Here is a 22,240-nt window from a genome sequence, read left to right as displayed (position 1 = left end):
ATGACTATTCGCCTCCTGGAGCTACTGGGGTTTGTGATAAATTATCCAAAGTCCCATCTTCTCCCAGTGCAGAAACTCGAATTCATAGGAGCTCTGCTGGATTCTCGGACGGCTCGCGCCTATCTCCCAGAGGCGAGGGCCAACAACTTGTTGTCCCTCGTCTCGCGGGTGCGAGCGTCACAGCAGATCACAGCTCGGCAGATGTTGAGATTGCTGGGCCACATGGCCTCCACAGTCCATGTGACTCCCATGGCCCGCCTTCACATGAGATCTGCTCAATGGACCCTAGCTTCCCAGTGGTTTCAGGCTGCTGGGGATCTAGAAGACATGATCCACCTGTCCACGAGTTTTCTCAAATCCCTGTATTGGTGGACGATTTGGTCCAATTTGACTCTGGGACGTCCTTTCCAAATTCCTCAGCCACAAAAAGTGCTGACCACGGATGCGTCTCTCCTGGGGTGGGGAGCTCATGTCGATGGGCTTCACACCCAAGGAAGCTGGTCCCTCCAGGAACGCGATCTGCAGATCAATCTTCTGGAGTTACGAGCGATCTGGAACGCTCTGAAGGCTTTCAGAGATCGGCTGTCCCACCAAATTATCCAAATTCAGACAGACAACCAGGTTGCCATGTATTACGTCAACAAGCAGGGGGGCACCGGATCTCGCCCCCTGTGTCAGGAAGCCGTCAGCATGTGGTTCTGGGCTCGCCGTCACGGCATGGTGCTCCAAGCAACATATCTGGCAGGCGTAAACAACAGTCTGGCCGACAGGTTGAGCAGGATTATGCAACCTCACGAGTGGTCGCTCAATTCCCATGTAGTGCGACAGATCTTCCAGGTGTGGGGCACCCCCTTGATAGATCTCTTCGCATCTCGAGCCAACCACAAAGTCCCTCAGTTCTGTTCCAGGCTTCAGGCCCACGGCAGACTGGCATCGGATGCCTTCCTCCTGGACTGGGGGGAGGGTCTGCTGTATGCTTATCCTCCCATACCTCTGGTGGGGAAGACTTTGTTGAAACTCAAGCAAGACCGAGGCACCATGATTCTGATTGCTCCTTTTTGGCCGCGTCAGATCTGGTTCCCTCTTCTTCTGGAGTTGTCCTCCGAAGAACCGTGGAGATTAGAGTGTTTTCCGACCCTCATCACACAGGACGAAGGGGCACTTCTGCATCCCAGCCTCCGGTCCCTGGCTCTCACGGCCTGGATGTTGAGAGCGTAGACTTTGCCTCTTTGGGTCTGTCGGAGGGTGTCTCCTGCATCTTGCTTGCTTCCAGGAAAGATTCCACTAAAAGGAGTTACTTCTTTCTGTGGAGGAGGTTTGCCGTCTGGTGTGACAGCAAGGCCCTAGATCCTCGCTCTTGTCCTACACAGACCCTGCTTGAATACCTTCTGCACCTGTCTGAGTCTGGTCTCAAGACCAACTCTGTAAGGGTTCACCTTAGTGCAATCAGTGCATACCATTACCGTGTGGAAGGTAAGCCGATCTCAGGACAGCCTTTAGTTGTTCGCTTCATGAGAGGTTTGCTTTTGTCAAAGCCCCCTGTCAAGCCTCCTACAGTGTCATGGGATTTCAATGTCGTTCTCACCCAGCTGATGAAACCTCCTTTTGAGCCACTGAATTCCTGCCATCTGAAGTACTTGACCTGGAAGGTCATTTTCTTGGTGGCAGTTACTTCAGCTCGTAGAGTCAGTGAGCTTCAGGCCCTGGTAGCCAAGGCCCCTTACACCAAATTTCATCATAACAGAGTAGTCCTCCGCACTCACCCTAAGTTCTTGCCAAAGGTTGTGTCGGAGTTCCATCTGAACCAGTCAATTGTCTTGCCAACATTCTTTCCCCGTCCTCATTCCTGCCCTGCTGAACGTCAGCTGCACACATTGGACTGCAAGAGAGCATTGGCCTTCTATCTGGAGCGGACACAGCCCAACAGACAGTCCGCCCAATTGTTTGTTTCTTTTGATCCCAACAGAAGGGGAGTGGCTGTGGGGAAACGCACCATATCCAATTGGCTAGCAGATTGCATTTCCTTCACTTACGCCCAGGCTGGGCTGGCTCTTGAGGGTCATGTCACGGCTCATAATGTTAGAGCCATGGCTGCGTCGGTAGCCCACTTGAAGTCAGCCACTATTGAAGAGATTTGCAAAGCTGCGACGTGGTCATCTGTCCACACATTCACATCTCATTACTGCCTGCAGCAGGGTACCCGACGCGACAGTCGGTTCGGGCAGTCAGTGCTTCACAACCTGTTCGGGCTTTAGGATCCAACTCCACTCCCCGAGGGCCCTGTTTGTTCTGTTCCAGGCTGCACTCTCAGTTAGTTGGTAAATTTTTTAGGTCAATCTCAGTAATGTCCTCGCCGTTGCGAGGCCCAATTGACCATGGTTGTTGTTTTGAGTGAGCCTGGGGGCTAGGGATACCCCATCAGTGAGAACAAGCAGCCTGCTTGTCCTCGGAGAAAGCGAATGCTACATACCTGTAGAAGGTATTCTCCGAGGACAGCAGGTTGATTGTTCTCACAAACCCGCCCGCCTCCCCTTTGGAGTTGTGTCTTCCCTTGCTTTGTCTTGCTACATATGGGACTGACGAACACGAGCCGGTTCGGGCGGGAAGACGGCCGCGCATGCGCGCGCGAGGACTAGCAAAGGCCTTTGCTAGTGAAGTTTCCGATTGGAGGGGCTGCTGTGGACGTCACCCATCAGTGAGAACAATCAGCCTGCTGTCCTCGGAGAATACCTTCTACAGGTATGTAGCATTCGCTGTATCGGTCTATGGTGTGACTGCACCTCGAATGTTGTATTCAATTCTGGTCACCGCATCTCAAAAAGGATGTAGTGGAATTAGAAAAGGTACAGAGAAGGGTAAAGGGGATGGGACGACTTCCCTATGAGGAAAGGCTGAAGTGGCTAGGGCTCTTCATCTTGGAGAAAAAACAGCTGAGGGGAGATGTGATGGAGGTCTATAAATTTATGAGTGGAATGGAACGGGTAAATGTGAATCGTTTACTCTTTCCAAAAATACTAGGACTAGGGAGCATGCGATGAAGTTACAAAGTAGTAAATTTAAAATGAATTGGAGAAAATCTTTCTTCACTCAACTGCCCCTATCGGACTGACCGTTCACTTGTCTTTTAGATTGTAAGCTCTTTGAGCAGGGACTGTCCCTCTATGTTAAATTGTACAGCGCTGCGTAACCCTAGTAGCGCTTTAGAAATGTTAAGTAGTAGTGTAATTAAACTCTCTGGAATTCGTTGCTAGAGAATGTGGTAAAGGCGGTTAGGTTAGTGGGGTTTAAAAAGGGTCTGGACGGCTTCTTAAAGGAAAAGTCCATAGATCATTATAAAATTGACTTGGGGAAAACCCACATCCTATTTCTGGGATAAGCAGCATAAAATGTACTAAACTTTTTTGGGATCTTGCCAAGTATTTGTTACTTGTATTGGCCACTGTTGGAAACAGAATGCTGTGTTTGATGGCCCTTTGGTCTGTCTCAGTGTGGCAATACTTATGTATGTATCTCAGCAGCTTTTGCATTTCTTCTGCTAATTTTAATTTATTATAAGAGCATTATTTTAATTTATTATAAGAGCATTGAGGTCTTTCTCTAATGCAGCATGCTTCAATTTGATGTTTTGGATATTTCTCATTATATTTGTTGGTCTTGATCCTTTGAGATACCCATCTATCAAGGACAACTCTGATTGTAACTCCTCCTTGGAAAAAAACATACTGAAAGCAAAAGAGTTATCTTTCTTCTTTTTCCCTTCGTCCCTGTATCCTTTGCTGGTAGAATTTTGCCTGTGATAATTTTTGCTGCACAATGCTGGATTTGATTAATTTCTGTGATATTAAGGGATTTTTCCCTTTATACAGGTTATGGTTTATTCATTTTACTTATCATACTTCTCACTCGGTGTTAAATTTAAGTTAGGTAATGTCTCCCTGTCTTGGAATTTATTTCCAGAGAGGCTAAAAACTCAGTTCCTCGACCTCCGGATCTTTCTCCTCCCTTTCGCCTTCCATTACATCTTAGCTCATCTTTCATGTATTTCACTCTCTTGTGATTCTAGATTTCCTATTGTTAGCTTATTGTCGTTACTGTTTCCTGAGCTTCCTCCTTCTTTCATCAACCTTTGTCCTGATGCTGCTTTCTAAATCTGTTTTCCTCTCTCTATATTAGCTCCGTCACTTGGACTCTCTCTTCTAGATCCCCCTTCTCCTTCTGCATCAACCCTTTGCAAACCCTTTCTTTTTCTCACTATACTCATTGTTACTTCTGTTCCTTTCTAAGATTTCTGCTTTTGCAGCAGATACCTTCTAGTGGTCCCATCAGGGTCTCCTCTTTTTCTCCATAAAGGTAGGGATACATTATCTCCTTTATCTGCATTGTCTGCACTTTCGCTACCACCATCATTAGCCTAGCTTAAGTTATGGGTGGGCACCTTTTTATCTTGAGCAACTTGTGGCCAGTATATATTCTTCCTTTTCATTCTAACCATACTTAACTGTAGTATTGCCCTGCTAAGATTTAGTAAAGATATTACACAATGGGGTGAACATGTGATGGCAGTCAGCAAGACTTGAGGAGAGAAATCATTCTTCTCTCCCCCTCAGAGATGTACAGCAATCCACCAGCTGCTGCTGTTGAATTCCATGCTGCACTCTCTTTGACCCCTTCCTTTTTGCGATATCCTTGTCCTAGTGCAGGGGTTCTCACCCAGTCCTCAGGACACACCTAAGTAGTCAGGTTTTCAGGATAACCACAATGACTATGAGAGAGATTTGCATCCACTGGGAATAGTGCATGCAGATTTATCTCATGCATTTTCATGGTGGATATCCTGAAAACCTTATTGGCTAGGTGTCCTTGGTACTGGGTTGAGATCTCTGGGCCTAGAGAGTTTTGGAACTCCCGGCTCTGTCTTCTCATGACCTGCATATTTCCTTTTTGGAGGATTCGGTGTCCATTCACATGGTTCTTACTTTTCTTGTAAAGTGGTTTCTCTGCAGGAGGTGTTTGCCTTCCTTTATGGATGAGTGTTCTGGTGCATCGGCTCGGAGGCTGCACAAGCTCGATGTCCATAGGATGTTGTAACACTACTTGAATGAGATGAATGAGTGTTTTTGTCTTTGATTATCTCTTTGTTCTCTTCCATGGCCCTTAGTAGGGTCAGGTGGGTATCCAAGGCCTCCATTGCGAGATGGACCAAGGCAGCCATTGTGGCTGCTTACATTTTTCAGGATTTAGAGTGTCTCCCAGGTTGAGGGGGCACACGGGCGCAGGTGACCTCTTGGGCAGAGGCCTGAGCAGTCCTTCTAGATGATATTAGCAGAGTGGCAATGTGGTTATTGCTCCATTTCTTTGTGACTGTGATAATGTGTGCCCCGGCAGGGCATGGAGTCTCATAAAACATGCGGAGGCACTGCAAAGGTCAAAAGGAAAGCTTTATTTTATACTAAAAAAAAAAAAAAAAAGAGCATAACCATGCCTGTTTCCCTCAGTCTTCTCACTCTTCTCACCAGCCCCAATTGATGCATCACAAAACTTCCCCCTTTGTTTTCCAAGACCCTAGATTTAGGTTTTGTGGGTTTGCAGTCAATGGTGGGGTCCACAGTGATGTTAAAATCTCCTCCAACAATAATCTGATATTCCGAATGCAGTGCCAACTTAGCCACTACCTCTAAAAAGAATTTGTGGTTATAGACGTTGGGCCCGTAAAGATTACACAACCCTAGCTTTCGTCCCCATAGCTCACCCATTATTATTATACTAACCGTTGAGCCCGTGAAAACGGGCTACTTTTGGAATGGGGGGGGGGGGTTCCGGGCCCCCCCCCCCCCCCCCGGAGTCGCTGCCGCCGCCCCTCCACCTGGCCCGAGCAGCACTGTAAACTTACATCAGCACGCAGCAGCAGGCACATCAGCAAAGCTGCCGTCGGGGCGGGCTTCCTTCTCTGCCTGTGTACCGCCCTCGTGTGACGTAACATCGGCGAGGGCGGGACAAAGGCAGAGAAGGAAGCCCGACAGCAGCTTTGCTGATGTGCCTGCTGCTGCGTGCTGATGTAAGTTCACAGTGCTCGGGCCAGATGGAGGGGCGGCGGCGACTCCGGGGGAGGGGGAGCGGTTCCGACGTCTGCAGCATGCCAGTAGAGACTTCCCTCTCTGTCCCGCCCCCATCATCACGTATTGGGGCGGGGTAGAGAGGGAAGTCTCTACTGCGCATTTGCGAGTGAGTACGGTCACTCGCCGTTTATATGTTTGATACCTCACTTCCTTATCAGAGTATATTTTGTGTATGTGAAACGGTAGCTGCTTATGGAATAATATAACTACTCCTCGTTGCCTGCTGTTAAAAGCGGAGCCTACTACTTCGCCTACCCAACCTCTTTTCAATTTAGCTTGTTCTGCATTGGTTAAGTGCGTTTCTTGCATTTAAGCAATGTCCGCTCCATTTTTCCTCATCCAAGATAGTATTTTGGTGCGCTTAACCGGAGAATGGAGGCCATCCACATTCATCGATATGATTTTTAACTTAACTATAACCAGCGCACATATCGTTAGTATCCAAGGTATTACATAGTACAGTCCCGCAGGCCTCCCAGCTAAGCCTGCCAGACCCCGCTGCCCTCTGTGAGTCCTCTTTTAAATAGCCTGCACTTCCAATGGATCCTACCCTAATCTTGATGTGTTTGGTAATTAATCCACCCCCCCCCCCCCCGCTGCCCCATCTTCACCATGCAACCCCCTCCATCCCCCTCTCCCCCCCTCTCGCCCTGCCCCCGTCTTCCTCTCCCAACCAATTCACCATCCTCCTCCTATCCCGGTCTGCGCAGCAATAGAGAAAACATTTCCCACCCCGCTCCCCCTCAGCCCCTCATACACCCCTGACTTACACAGATCTGTTCCCCTCACCAGTAATTCACAGCCTCTTAACGATTATAGTCTTACAACCAAAGAGGCCCTTAGCTGTGCCCAAATCTTCAAAAGCAGTCTGTGCACGTATTTAGGGCCAATGCCTCCCTCAAATCATAAAATACAATTCCCAAGGGTTTAAAATAATAAGATAACCATGAACTGCAAACTTTAAGAGCTCCAACTTCTGTATCTGCACAATGTCACTTACTCAGGCCAGCATAAATACAGTCACTGTCCACCTTCCTGCTATTCTGGAGTATTTAATTTGTCCAAAAATGCCTGAGCTGCCCTCGCCTCCGCAAAGGTTAGTTGCTTTCCCTCGTGCCACACTCTCAATTTGGCTGGAAATGCCAGGGAAAAACGGATTCCTCTTTTGTATAAGAGTGTGCAGGCGGGCGCCATGGCTCTTCGTTGCATCGCTACCGCCGCCGAGTAGTCGTTGAAGATCAGAATTTTATGTCCTTCGTACTCCAAGGGATTCTTTCTCGATCGGAACGCCTTAAGCAACATTTCCTTACCCATCCAGTTCGGGAAATGTGCTATAGCCGTGCGTGGTTTACTTTCCCCTTCTCTGCGCAGACCAATTCTGTGTGCTCGATCGCACTGCTACATCTCCGCTTTACCCGCGACCTCCAGGCGCTCCGGTAGCCACGTGCTGAAGAAGGAATACAACGCAGCGTCTTGAACAGACTCCGGTAGCCCAATTACTCGCAATTTATTGTGGCGATTCCGATTTTCATGCTCTTCCAGCTTGTCTTTTAAAGCTTCCGTTTTTCTGCAACGCTAAGATCTGGGTCGCCATGCCCTGTGTTTCCTCTTCTTGCGCTGAAATACGGTGTTCCACCTCATCAAGCCTTCTCGACTGGGTATCAAATTTTTCATTTATTTCATCTACTGCAGTTTGGATCTTATTCAGGCGTCCCTCTAATGCCGTCGCCACTGTTAGGGAAATCTCTCTCGCCTACTCTCTCGACTGCGGTGCAGGCAATGGGTGTGCATCCCGTTCCTCCGCCATCTTTGTCGCTGAAGTGGACGGCATGGTTTTTCCCTTCAGGCCTCTGGCTCTTCGTGGACATACCCTGCAGTGCCGTGCGCCCTTTCTCACTCCACCAAGTCCTGAAAGGGTCCGATTAAAGCTCTGACACTTAGAAACGTTCCGGGGTGAGTATAGCTGATATTTGCAGTTATTTTTCCTGAGGTTCTGCGGAGCTCACTTTTTGTGCTGCTGATCAGGAAGCAGTTATCACGTGACCTCCCCTTCAGCTGCTTTGGTATCGACAATACTGAGAGTAAGCTGTCTGCAGAGGTCTACATATGCTAAGACTCTGAAGTTCTCTCTGTCTCCACCTGCTGGTAGGGGGACAACCCACTCATCTCTGGATTGATCTGTTGGGACTAATGGAAAGAAAATTATCAGGTAATAACTAATTTTACCTTGTGAACCCGCCCTGAATTTGTAATATGCTTTAAGATTGGATTTGTAAAAGGCATATACATTTTAAAAGCCAAATTCCACATTAGTTTTATAAAACTGTGCTCATTGCCAGTGGTGTGTAGAGGTCCAGTACATTTGCAATGAAGTTTTTATTTTGTCTTCTTTAGGTATATGACTGATGGTATGTTACTTCGTGAAGCCATGAATGATCCTTTACTTGAGCGATATGGTGTTATCATTCTTGACGAAGCTCATGAAAGGACATTGGCTACTGATATTCTGATGGGTGTTTTAAAGGAAGTTGTAAGGCAAAGAAATGATTTAAAGGTAACAATGTGATAAGTATATAACTAATCTTTTATGTATTTTTGTGATACCAGAAGTCTGGAGATTTCATAACTTTTGCTCGTCTCCTGAGCTAGCCCTGAAGAATACCCAGAATTGGGGAAGGAGAGGAATAAAAATTCAGGCACCACATTGTCTGTGTGCCTAGTTTGGGGCTTCTCAACTGCCAGGTTGAGGGGTCACTGCAGGAGCTGGGCTGTAGAAGATGTGGGGAAGGTAGGAGGAGAAAGACTGAGTGGAAAAGGAAAGGCAAACAAAATATGTAAAAAAAAAAAAAAAAAAAGTGATTCTCTCCTGCCCAGTTTTGGCTGGTGTCTAGCTTTTTAAATTTCCTGATTTCCCCCTTCCACCTTGGCATTTTCCACTTGCTGCGTTGTGCTTCCAGCTCATTTGGAACCAGGATTTGGGAACTAGTGTCCTGAGCTGCCTTATTCTTTTTTTTATATTCCCTTACAATTTCAGTCTAATCATAAATGACAGTTATTGATCAACCAGTCACCAGGGCTTCTTTCAGAACCCTGCAGTCATGGGCCCTAAATGTTTATATTCTGCATAACTAAATTTCCTCCCACTATATTTGTTATGAAAGCTTGATTTACCTCCTAGGTTGATTAGCAGATCAAGGTGGTTTACAAAACTTAAATTGTAGAAATAAAGAAAGGAACACCAATATATTTGAATAGGACAGAAACATTCAGCCATACTGACAGGAGAGATGTACAGAGAACACTCGGGGAGAGGGTACCCCAGAGAAGGCATCATGTGTCATGGGGGAATATTAGAGCCTATGTTTTAAAATTGACTCAAAAAAGTAAGTCTTTAGGGAGGCTTTAAATTTATGGAAGGAGCTTTCTACATGAAGCAGAGGAGGCAAGTCATTCCTTAGTCATGGAGATAAAAATTAAAATGTATTGTATCTAGTGTGGCAGAGGTAATACCAAGGGCTGAGCATCCAGGGAGCGTGGGTATCGTGTGAGTTCCTGAGTAGTAAGCCTTATGGGGTAGGCAGAGAATTTTGAATTTAAATCTGGCATGAATAGGAAGCCAATGTAGGTGAAATAACGGGGAGGTGTGGTCAAAATGTCTTGCATCACGCAGATAAATGTGCAGCAGTATTTTGTAAAGTTTGTAAGTGCTAAGTTGGCATTGAGATACCCCAGCATATATAGAAGAACAGTAATCAATTTGTGACATTAAGAAGTGTGGCCCAAGGCGCAGAAAGCACAGGGATTAGGATACTACCAAGTGAATGAATACAACACAGGACAGAGACCCCAGTTCTCACAACGTTTGAAATCTACTGAAATGGGAGTTCAAAGTCAACAATACTTAAATAATGGAAATAGTCCACAGTCTGGACCGGGTCATTAAAGAGATGGAGGGACAATTGGGGTTGGGGAAGTCTATATAGTTTTTTTTCCCATAATCCAGCAAACCATAGGAACTCTGAACTGTGGTCCTGTAGCATATTTGCCCAACCCAGGGAGCGGAAGACCTGAGCTAGGACTTGATCCCAGTTCCCTCTTCATAGCAGTGTACAGCTTCTCATCTGTATTCTTTAAAAAAAAAAAAGTCAAATTCCTGAAGTGCTAGTTCTGGGGCTTTCCTCAGAAGCTTTTCCCCCTTTGACTAGAGTAATATACATTTCTGGTGCTGGAGCTTCCAATCTACAACCTCCCCAGACTGATTTAAATTTAACACAATTTTTGGAGAATTCTATGGAAGTTATCACGGAAAGGACAACGCTGTTAGTGTCTTTTGCATTAGAATTGGACCAAAATAATATATTTAGACTTTTTTTTCGTCATATCTCTACACCTTTTCTTGGCTCAAAAATTCAAGTCTTTCCTGATCTCTCTCGAGAGACACAAAAAAGAAGAAAATAATTTTTACTAATTTTTACTAATGAAAGCAAGGGTCCTCCAATTGGGTGGGACCTTCATACTTAAATTTCCTTGTAAATGTTATATTTCCTTAGAATCCACAAATTATATTTTTTTTGAACCAGGAAAACTTATGGAATTTATAGTTAGTAAAGAGTAATGTGTTGTTAACTTTGAATTGTACGCTTTATCGGCTGCCCCGATTTGGATTCTTGTCCTTCCTCTTGTAAATAGACTGTGATAGAAATATTGTTTCAGCCTTGTTAACTTTAAGTACCTAGTTCTTGGATCATTTAATGTGGACTAATATAATTGATATTTTGCCTGATTGATTATTTCAAATAGAATGTATATTTCTTTAATTCCAATTTATGCTTTTTACATAAATGTTAGGAAAATTTAATAAAATAAAATTCCTGAAGTGCTATCACAGCTGCGGCAGTAGTGAGCCATCAGGACGGTTCTATTGATTGTGAGCTGTTGCATTTTCCCCAATCCCATAAGTACATAAGTACATAAGTACATAAGTAGTGCCATACTGGGAAAGACCAAAGGTCCATCTAGCCCAGCATCCTGTCACCGACAGTGGCCAATCCAGGTCAAGGGCACCTGGCACGCTCCCCAAACGTAAAAACATTCCAGACAAGTTATACCTAAAAATGCGGAATTTTTCCAAGTCCATTTAATAGCGGTCTATGGACTTGTCCTTTAGGAATCTATCTAACCCCTTTTTAAACTCCGTCAAGCTAACCGCCCGTACCACGTTCTCCGGCAATGAATTCCAGAGTCTAATTCCAGCTACTCCCACTCCTCCAAATTTGAATAAGGAAATCAGTAGGAGGAGAAGTTAAAAACTGCTTCCAGAAGTATGAGTTTGTATTGGCTTACAGTCAGGCCTCCAGTAGCACCTTATGATGAGAGTATACTGAAGATTTTCAGACTGCAGCAGCCCTTATACGTTTGCATACCAAGCATTGAAAGTTACGTTTCTGGGCAGGAAGAGGGGTGAATGGAAGAGTTGGGCCTTCCTTGGAGGAAAAGTTTTTGTTTTTTTTTTTCTCTAAGAAACCTATGTTATATTTAATAGTATCTATCTAGCTCTTATAGGGTCCTGAGAAATCCTGAAAAAAGTGAGAGATGATACTTTGTCTTAAGAAAAACATGATGACCTGTGGGCGCTGACGGACAAAAGTAAATGGTGTGGAAAATAATAAAAAAAGGTCAACTTATATTTTCAAAACAGCATCAAGAGCTTCTGCTTTGGGAATTGTCTGGAGCAGATGAATCCAGAAACTGGTGGTTTGTATTTGTCTACCAGCAGGTGAAGATAGAGAACATGGAACTGAAGGCAGTGCTGTCTCCAGCAGGTGATGGACAGATTCTTACCAGCTCCTGGATTCTTTGCTTGGAAAACTCCTGGCCACTTGTTGCCAGTTGAGTATGGCGGTGGTTGACTGGTGGTGTCATCTTTGGAGGCATTCTTAATTGCTGGGTCCCTTCCTTACCCCATGGTTTCCCTGCCTGTTAACTTTTTGTAAGCTATTGTGGCTGGCTGTTCGTTCCAAACAAACAACGCCTGAAAAACAGGGTATTGGCAGCCTGAGGTGCCTGCGTGGCGGCAGGTTGCCTGTGGGAGACTTCGCTGCTCTGAGACATGTGGTGCACAGGGTGAGTGATTTGTTTTTCTTTTTGCCCGGCAAACTGTTCCACGCACGGATTGCAACGGAGACTGTTAAGCGCCGTTCCTGATGTGAGAAACGGTGCTCGGCCCTGGGTATTTATGTGGCCGGGTATTCTGACAGTCCCGGGGGGGGGACACTTCTTCACTTTTGATGGACTCGCCTCTTTGCTTTGCTGATGGTTCTGCAGTGCTCGCCATTGCCTCTGCCTCAGAACAGCTGTTTTTGTATTATTATTTATTGCATTTGTATCTCACATTATCCCACCTATTTGCAGGCTCAATGTGGCTTACATAGTTTTGTTAACATTGTCATTGCAAGGTGACATATACATTTAATGTTGTGTAGATGTTAAATGAAGGTAAAAGAAGAAGGAGAGGAGTGATTTAGGTAGCTATAGTAGATGAGTTATCTTAATTGAGTGGATTGTCGGGTGGATTATTGTGGCTATTAGTTCTCATTGTATTCCTTGCTGAAGAGATATGTCTTAAGAGATTTACGAAAGATAGTTGTTTCGCTGATTGTTCTCAGGTCTGTAGGCAGTGCATTTCACACTTGCATGCCTAAGTACGAGAATGTGGTCACATGCATCTGCTTGTACTTTAGTCCTTTACAACTAGGGAAGTGCAGGTCGAGAAATTTGCGGGATGATCTTATGGCGTTTCTTGGAGGCAAGTCTACAAGGTTTAGCATGTAGATTGGGGCGTCTGTGTGAATGATTTTGTGTACAATCGTGCAGATCTTGAACGTAATGCGTTCTCTAAGTGGGAGCCAGTGAAGCTTCTCTCTCAAGGGTTTTGCACTTTCATATTTAGTTTTTCCAAATATGAGTCTGGCGGCTGTATTCTGGGCAGTGTGTAGTTTTTTGACAGTCTGTTCTTTGCAGCCCACGTATAGTGTGTTGCAGTAGTCCAGATGACTTATTACCATTGACTGTACCAGGGTCCGGAAGATGTATCTCGGGAAGAAAGGTTTTACTCTTTTAAGTTTCCACATGGAGTAGAACATCTTTTTCGTCGTGTTTTTCACTTGGTCATCGAGAGTGAGGTTTCGATCAATGGTGACTCCAAGAATTTTTAAGTTTTTTGAGACCGGGAGAGAACAGTATGGTGGTGTTATGGTAGAGAAGTGTTTTGTGTTATGTTGTGAGTTGGTGTAGGCATCTCCCGCTAGCAACATTTGAGTGGCTTCTGCAGTTGTGGACGTGCCCTCTTTTTTGGCCTTCAATCCGGGGGTAGCAGCAGGGTCTGGCTATTCAGGGGGAGTTCATTATTCTTCTGCATCAGGACTATATCATGAAATGCTCGCTTCCACAGCATTCCTCAGCTCCCGTGGTAATGAATCCGGAGGGATTTTTGGGGGTTTGGAACAAATCTGTTCAGCCCCTGGTACTAGACCCAGTGCAGAAGAGGAGACGGATAAACTGCTCTGCTGAAGTGGTCTCCTTGGGGACCGGTTCCGCCGCCCATGTCTCGGGCTGTTTTGTCTAAGGGCTTGGTTAGGCCTAGGCTAGAAGATGTGGAGGACGGAGAGATCCTTCCAGAACAGGATGACTCATCCGCCATCCGCATCCTCCACAAAGATGAGTTGTCATCTCTTATTACAGGTGCTTTGGAGGCGTGAAGAAGCGGTGGCCTCTGCGGTAAGTTATAGGGTCGTTCCATGCCAAGTGGTCTAAACCTTCCCATCATCATGTCTCCAATTTTGTTCAAATTTTATCTGTTGCGCGAGTCATGTGTTAAACGAAGTTTCCCAAAATTTGAGGTCTCTAACTGCAATGGTTGCAGATCTAGACCCCCTTTTCTGAAAGGTTGTCAGTCCATGAGCGCGCAACATTTACCAAAATGCCATTTTTGGGGTCTAATAAAATCCAAACACATTTATAAGAGTGGCTAAAAAATTCAAATCCTGTACAGTTTTTGATGCTAATTCTGATGAAATACATTTTAACATTATGGATGCAAAATCCAGTCAAGTTGACTGAGTGTGCATCAAAATTGGTCGCGACTCATCAGAACTTATTTGGACCAATATTCAGACCGCAACAACTTCCATGCAAACAAAGATACGGACTTGAAATTTTAAACAAGCATTATGTTTGTGCTGGACATAATACTGCCAGATTTGCAACTAACCAGCATCTATAACCGCCCTGCAGGATCTCTTCACAGTTGGCACTGGATCATAGTACAAATAAAAAGTGTCTCATCTATGCTAACATACCATTTAGAATACTAGTATAATGAGCCAACACTGGAAATAAAAACTAATTTATAGGTATACTTTCCAAAGCATTTTTTCTTAATTTAGAAATGTTAAAACAAATTGACTCACCTGTAGAATGTGTTCTCCAAGGACTGCAGGCCAGATATTCTCACATTTGGGTGAAGTTATCTGACGGAGCCTAGTGTGGACACTGGCTAGTATATATGTTTAAAGAAAATTCTAACAGCGTCCCACTGTGCATGCGCAGGGGCCTTCCCACCCAACATGTGAGCTCAAGTCCCTCAATCAGGTTAAATAGCTAAAGGAATACAATTCCTAGGGAAGGTGGGAGGTTATGTGAGAATTCCTGGTCTGTCGTTCTCAGAGAATACCTGCTAAAAGTAACTGCTTTCTCCGAGGACAACTGGGACCAGCTGTATTCTCACACGTGAGAATCCCTAGCTACCACGCTCACCAAAAACAAGAACGCTAGGGACTCAAAATGTCAAGAACCCAAAGTTAATTAACCTGAAACCAGATACATACTAGTTGTGAAGATGCAGCCTGGAACATAACAAATCTGGGCCTAAGAAGGTGGCGTTGGATTCTAGACACCAAACAGATTCTGCAGAACTGTGACCGAACTAGTTGTCATGTCGAGTATCCTGCTTAAAGCAGTAGTGAGATGTGAAATGTGTGGGTTGAAGATCACATCGCAGCCTTGAAAATCTCCTCTAAGGAGGCCGACCTCAAGTGTCACTGCCACCCAGGCTGGTAACCGCTTGTCGGTGGAGGAAGGTTCGTCGGAGTTGAGACGGGAACCAGTCTCTCGACGCTGTTCTCATGGACATGGGTCCTCGGCACTGAGGCAGGCCTGGTCTCGGATATCCCTTAGGGAAGTGTTATCCGACGCTGAGGAGGAGCAGTCATGGGAATCGGAAGAGGATCCCATGTGCTCTTCCTCCTGGCAAATGGAAATATAATGAAGACTAAGTTTTTGAGTGAGTAGAAGCCCTTCATGTAGAATTGACTAATAAAGGAAAGCTCTAGAGTAATAAGGTATTCTTCGAGGACAAGCAGGCTGCTTGTTCTCACGTGGATTGACGTCCGCGTCTGCCCGGGAACCGGCCATTTTGCAAGCAAAATATTTAAAAATTGCGCAGATCGGCTTCCCGCCCATTGCGTGAGTGTTCCCACTCAGTTATTTTTTCTCCGCGGCAAGGTGCGGTCGAATTTTTCCCCGCTCCTCACAGGCCTGGAAAAGAGTTTTCTGTGTTGTCTTTTTGTTCTTTCTTTCATTCTTGTTACGATTTACAGTTTAAATTTAAAAAAAAAAAACTCCGGTAGTTTTCTTTACTTTTTCGCCCCTTTTCAAGTTTCATTTGTTTTCGACGCGGCCGGGTTGTTCCCTTCTTTTCATGCCCTTTTTTTCTTTTAACAGGCACGATCGTGTCTTTTGATTTTGCCGAAGCCGTTTTTTTCCATGTCATCGAAGACACCCAGCGGCTTCAAACGTTGTACTCTGGTTCCGCTTGGTGTACAGCGCTGCGTAACCCTAGTAGCGCTCTAGAAATGTTAAGTAGTAGTAGTATCCAGTACCTTGGGCTCGACTATAGCCCAGCCGCTTGCAGTCCGTGTCTTCGCATGAAGAAACAGACCCAAGCGTCTCGAGAGGCCCAACAAGAGAAGCTTTTTGGGGCTCAGTCTGGTCCTTCGACATCGGTACCGAGGTCGGCGGCGTTGACATTGAGGGACGCATCGACGTCGGGAGTGAAGGTAATGGCTGCAGAACAACCAACTCATGCTGAGAGCAGTGAAGCATCGAGTGGGTCTCCACCTGTGTCGAGGCCTTCTGTTTTGCAGGCCCCCCCCCCCCCCCCGAGCGTTTGTGGGAGGAAGAGGAGGATCCCATGTACTTTTCATCTTATGAGTCCTATGGGATTCCTTCTGAACCTTCCCCTCCACCAGAAAGGAGACTGTTTCCACCGGAGAGTCTATCCTTTACCTCCTTTGTCCGGGAGGTTGAGGATGAACCCAGGGCTGAGATGCTCGAGGTCCTGGATTATCCTTCTCCACCTAGAGAGGCTGCAACGACTCCTTTGCATAATGTACTGAAGGAAGTCCTTAGGCGAAACTGGTTGTTCCCTCTGTCTAACCCCGTGATCCCAAAAAGAACTGAATCCCAATATTGGATCCACGGGGAACCTGGATTGATGAAGTCTCAGCTACCTCACAATTCCATGGTGGTGAACTCATAAGTACATAAGCACTGCCACGTGGAAAAAGACCAAAGGTCCATCAAGCCCAGCACTCTGTCTCTGACAGCGGCCAGTCCAGGCCCCAAGAACCTGGCAAAACCCCAAAATTTAATAACGATCAATTGACTTTTCCTTCAGGAATCTGTCCAGACCCCCTTTAAACTCGGCAAGGCCCAGCTGCTGTCACTACCTTCTCCAGCAATGAGTTCCAGAGTCTACGCGCTGAGTAAAGAAAAACTTTCTCCGATTTGTTTTAAACCTACCACATTCTAATTTCATCTGGTGACCCCTGGGTCTATTATTGTTAGAAAGTGTTATCAAACGCTTCACATCTGTCCGCTCTACCCCACTCATTATTTTGTAGACCTCTATCATATCACCCCTCAGCCGCCTTTTCTCCAGGCTAAAAAGTCCGAGCCTTCTTAACCTCTCCTCATAAGGTAGTCGTCCCATCCCTTTTATCATTTTTGTCGCCCTTCTCTGCATCTTCTCCAATTCCTTTATATCTTTTTTGAGATGAGGTGACCAGAACTGAACACAGTACTCCAGGTGCGGTTGCACCATGGAGCGATATAACGGCATTATAACATCCTCATGCTTGTTTTCCATCCCTTTTCTAGTAATACTCAACATTCTGTTTGCCTTCTTAGCCGCCGCAGCACATTGAGCTGAAGATTTCAACGTCCTATCCACGATGACTCCCAGATCCCTTTCTCGGTCCGTAACTCCTAAAGTGGAACCTTGCATGACATAGCTGTAATTCGGGTTCCTCCTTCCCACATGCATCACTTTGCACTTGTCAACGTTGAACTTCATCTGCCATTTGGACGCCCAATCCCCCAGTCTCACAAGGTCTTCTTGTAATCTATCACACTCCTCCAGCGACGAGACGACCCTGGATAACATTGTGTCATCTGCGAATTTAATTACCTCACTAGTTACTCCCATCTCAAGGTCATTTATAAATATGTTAAAAAGCAGCGGTCCCAGCACAGACCCCTGAGGGACCCCACTAACTACCCTTCTCCATCGAGAATAATGACCATTCAACCCTACTCTCTGCTTCCTATCTTTTAACCAGCTCTTAATTCATAATACACTGTCTCCGATCCCATGACTCTCCAGTTTCCTTTGGAGTCTTTCATGAGGCACTTTGTCAAACGCCTTCTGAAAATCTAGATATACAATATCCACCGGCTCCCCTTTGTCCACATGTCTGTTCACCCCCTCGAAAAAATGCAGTAGATTTGTGAGGCAAGACTTCCCCTCACTAAATCTGTGCTGACTTTATCTCAGCAGCCCATGCTTTTGTATGTGCTCCGTAATTTTATTCTTAATAGCCTCCACCATTTTTCCCGGCACCGACGTCAGACTCACCGGTCTATAATTTCCCGGATCTCCTCTGGAACCCTTTTTAAAAATCGGCGTTACATTGGCCACCCTCCTGTCTTCCGGTACCACACCTGATTTTAGGGATAAATTGCATATTACTAAGAGCTCCACAAGTTCATTTTTCAGCTCTATTAATACTCTGGGATGAATACCGTCAGGTCCCGGCGATTTACTCCGCCCTCAAAAGAGCCAAGAGTAGTAGGGACTATGCCTCGGCGCCCCCAGGCAGAGAATCTAGCCTTTGGACTCTTTTGGCAGGAAGGCGTATCAGGCTGCTATGCTCGCTGCCAAAATCCAGACATACCAGATCTTCACGAGCATCCATTTGCGGAACTCGGTAAGGCAACTGTCTAGCTTGGTTGATGCGCTCCCTCCGGAGCAGGCCGAGCCTTTTTGCCAGGTGGTCAGGCAGCAGAAGGCATGTTGAAAATTCCTGGCCAGGGGTACATTAGTCACTTTTGATGTAGCATCCAGGATCACTGCCCAAGGTACAGTGATGCGCAGACTCTCATGGCTGCGTGTGTCTGACCTGGATCATTCGATCCAGCAGCGGATGGTGGATGTTCCTTGGGGGGGATAACCGGGCGTCTTCTGCTACTACCTCCTCATCTAGGAGGTTTTTTGGAGGGAAGAGTAGTGCTCCCTATTCCTATGCTAGACGTAGGGACACTCCTGCTTCTCGGCAGCCTGTTCAGGCTCAGCCCCAGCTTGCTGGTTCTCGTCAATAGCGTGCACCTAGGCCTCTGCGGGTCCCCAGGAAAAGCAAGGGACGGGCTTTTGACTGGCTCCAGTTCAGCATAGCCCCAGAAAAAGTGGCCGTGCCGCTCGACTTGCCGGTAGGGGAGGTTGATATTTTTTCTCCAAAGGTGGCCTCTCATAACCTCTCACCGGTGGGTTCTTCAAATAGTCCGGTCAGGGTACACCCTCAATCTGGAATCCAATCCTCCAGATTGTCCACCGGTAGCTCATTCTTACTGTTCCCAGCACAAACGGGTACTTGCAGAGGAACTCTCCGCCCTTCTACAGGCCCAAGCGGTCGAACCCGTTCCACCAGGGGAAAAAGGGCTGGGATTCTATTCCAGGTATTTCCTTGTGCAAAAGAAAATGGGGGATGCGTCCCATCCTAGACCTAAGGGCCCTGAACAAATTTCTAGTCTGAGAAAAGTTCAGAATGGTTTCCCTGGGCACCTTTCTTCCCATGATTCAGGAAAACGATTGGCTATGTTCTCTGGAGTTAAAGGATGCTTAGACCCACATCTCGATACTTCCAGCTCACAGGAAGTATCTTCGATTTCGGCTGGGATCAGGCCTTTTGGCCTGGCGTCTGCGCCTAGAGTGTTTACCAAATGCCTAGCTGTAGTCGCAGCGTCGCTACGCATCCTGGGAATGCATGTGTTTCCTTATCTTGACAATTGGCTGGTGAAGAGCACCTGGAAGGAAGGTGCTCTGGAGTCCATATGAATAACTATTCGGGTTCTAGAGCTACTGGGGTTCGTCATAAATTATCCCAAGTCCCATCTCACCCCAGTCTAAAAATTGGAATTCATTGGAGCCCTGTTGAACACTTAGACAGCTCGAGCTTATCTTCCTGAGGCAAGGGCGGACAACCTTCTGTCCCTGCTGTCCATGGTTCGAGCGTCTCAGGAGGTCACAGCTCGGCAGATGTTGACACTTCTGGGGCACATGGTCTCCACAGTTCATGTAACTCCCATGGCATATCTACATATGAGATCAGCACAATGGACTCAAGCTTCCCAGAGGTTTCAAGCTGCGGGGGATCTAGAAGATCCAATTTGACCATGGGGCGACCATTCCAAGTTCCTCAGCCAGAGAAAGTGCTGACGATGGATGCATCTCTTCTGGGGTGGGGAGCTCATGTAGATGTGCTCCACACTCAGAGAGCCTGGTTGTTTCAGGAAAAAGGTCTGCAGATCAACCTCCTGGAATTAAGAGCGATCTGGAACGCTCTAAAAACTTTGAGATTGGCTATCCAACCAAGTAATATTAATTCAGACAGTCAGGTTGCCATGTACTACACCAACAAGCAGGGGGACACCGGCTCTCGCTCTCTGTGTCAGGAAGCCGTCCAGATATGGCTTTGGGCACTCCGTTACGGCATATTTCTCCAAGTCACTTATCTGGCAGGTGTAAACAAGAGTGTGGCCGACAGACTGAGCAGAATAATGCAACCTCACGAGTGGTCACTGAACATGGGCGTAGTCCGCGAGATCTTCTGAGCGTGGAGTACCCCCTCGGTGGATCTTTTTGCCACTCAGATCAATCACAAGGTCCCTCAGTTGTATTCCAGGCGTCAGGCCCACGACAGACTAGCGTCAGGTGCCTTTCTCCTACATCGGGGGACAGGCCTTCTGTATACGTATCCTCCCATACCTCTAGTAGGGAAGACTGCTGAAACTCAAGCGAGACTGTGGAACTATAATCCTGATTGCACTCTTCTGGCCGTGTCAGGTTTGGTTTCTTCTTCTTTTGGAGTTGTCCTCCGAAGAACCGTGGAGATTGGACTGTTTTCCAACCCTCATCACTCAGAATGAGGGGTCACTTCTACATCCCAACCTCCAGTCTCTGGCTCTCATGGCCTGGAAGTTGAGAGCTTAGAATTTGCCTCCTTGGGTCTTTCAGAGGGTGTCTCCCGAGCCTTGCTTGCTGCAAGAAAGATTCCACGAAGAGGTGTTACTCTTTCAAATGGAGGAGATTTGCCGTCTGGTGTGACAGCAAGGCCCTAGATCCTCTTTATTGTCCTACACAGACCTTGCTTGACTACCTTCTACATTTGTCAGAGTCTGGTCTCAAGACCAACTCTGTAAGAGTTCACCTTAGTGCGATTAGTGCTTATCATCGCCTTGTAGAGGGTAGGCCTATCTCTGGACAGCCTTTAGTTGTTCGCTTCATGAGAGGTTTGCTTTTGTCAAAGCACCCTGTCAAACCTCCACCAGTGTTCTGGGATCTCAACGTCATTCTCATCCACCTGATGAAAGCTCCTTTTGAGCCACTGAATTCCTGCCATCTGAAGTACTTGACCTGGAAGGTCGTTTTCTTGGTGGCTGTTACTTCAGCTCATAGGGTCAGTGAGCTTCAGGCCTTGCTAGTGCATGCACCTTATATCACATTCCATCACAGCAGAGTAGTCCTTCGCACGCACCCTAAGTTTCTGCCGAAGGTGGTGTCTGAGTTCCATCTGAACCAGTCAGTTGTCTTGCCAACATTCTTTCCCCGTCCTCATACCCGCTCTGGTGAAAGCAGTTTGCACACCTTGGACTGCAAGAGAGCATTGGCCTTTTACGTGGAGCTGCAAAGCCCTTTAGAGAGTCCGCCCAGTTGTTTGTTTCTTTCAATCCGAACAGGAGGGGAGTCGCCATTGGAAAACGCACAATCTCCAATTGGCTAGCAGATTGCATTTCCTTCACTTATGCCCAAGCGTTGCTGACTCTGGAGGGCCATGTCACGGCTCATAATGTTCGAGCCATAGCTGCGTCAGTGGCTCACTTAAAGTCAGCCTCCATTGAAGAGATTTGCAAGGCTGCAACGTGGTCATTACTCCACATATTCACATCTCACTACTGCCTTAAGCAGTATACCCGACGCGACAGTCAGTTTGGGCAGTTGGTGCTGCAGAATCTGTTTGGGGTTTAGAATCCAACTCCAGCCCCCCAGACCCATTTTTGTTGTGTTCCAGGCTGCACTCTCATTTAGTTGTTAATGGTTTCAGGTCAATCTCTGTTCTCCGAGGACAAGCAGGCTGCTTGTTCTCACGACTGGGTGACGTCCGCGGCAGCCCCCACCAACCAGAAGAAGCTTCGCGGGCGGTCCGCACGCAGGACACGCCCACCGCGCATGCGCGGCCGTCTTCCCGCCCGTGAGCGACCATTCCCGCTCAGTCTTGTTTTTTCCGCGCTGGAGAGAGTCGTGCGTCGCCGATCTCTTTTGTCAGCCCCGAAAAACCCTCGCGTTTTCGCGAATTTCTTATTTTTTTTGTTTGTTTCTGGTTCCCGCGCGTTCCGGACCCTTTTCTTTTTCTTGTTTAAAAAAAAAAAAAAAAAAAGTGAACGCGCTTGTTTTTCCCTCGTTTTCTAGCGGGGGCGTCGCGTTGCGGCCTTGTGGCCGCGCGGTCGATTTA

The 22,240-nt window shown here is 46.6% G+C and overlaps 1 protein-coding gene across 2 annotated transcripts in view; it reads left to right on the top strand.

The window, feature by feature from the left end:
• DHX15 (DEAH-box helicase 15) overlaps nucleotides 1–22,240 on the top strand; it is a 297,726-nt gene that overhangs the window by 48,352 nt on the left and 227,134 nt on the right. For both annotated transcript variants that reach the window (XM_030191241.1, XM_030191239.1), the window contains exon 4: nucleotides 8,511–8,670. In XM_030191241.1, coding sequence (XP_030047101.1) covers nucleotides 8,511–8,670 — 160 coding nt within the window. The remainder of the gene's footprint in view (nucleotides 1–8,510; nucleotides 8,671–22,240) is intronic.

The sequence above is a fragment of the Microcaecilia unicolor genome, chromosome 2, assembly GCF_901765095.1.
Source record: "Microcaecilia unicolor chromosome 2, aMicUni1.1, whole genome shotgun sequence".
Lineage (NCBI taxonomy): Eukaryota > Metazoa > Chordata > Amphibia > Gymnophiona > Siphonopidae > Microcaecilia > Microcaecilia unicolor.
This window is presented reverse-complemented; position numbering and strand designations above follow the sequence as displayed.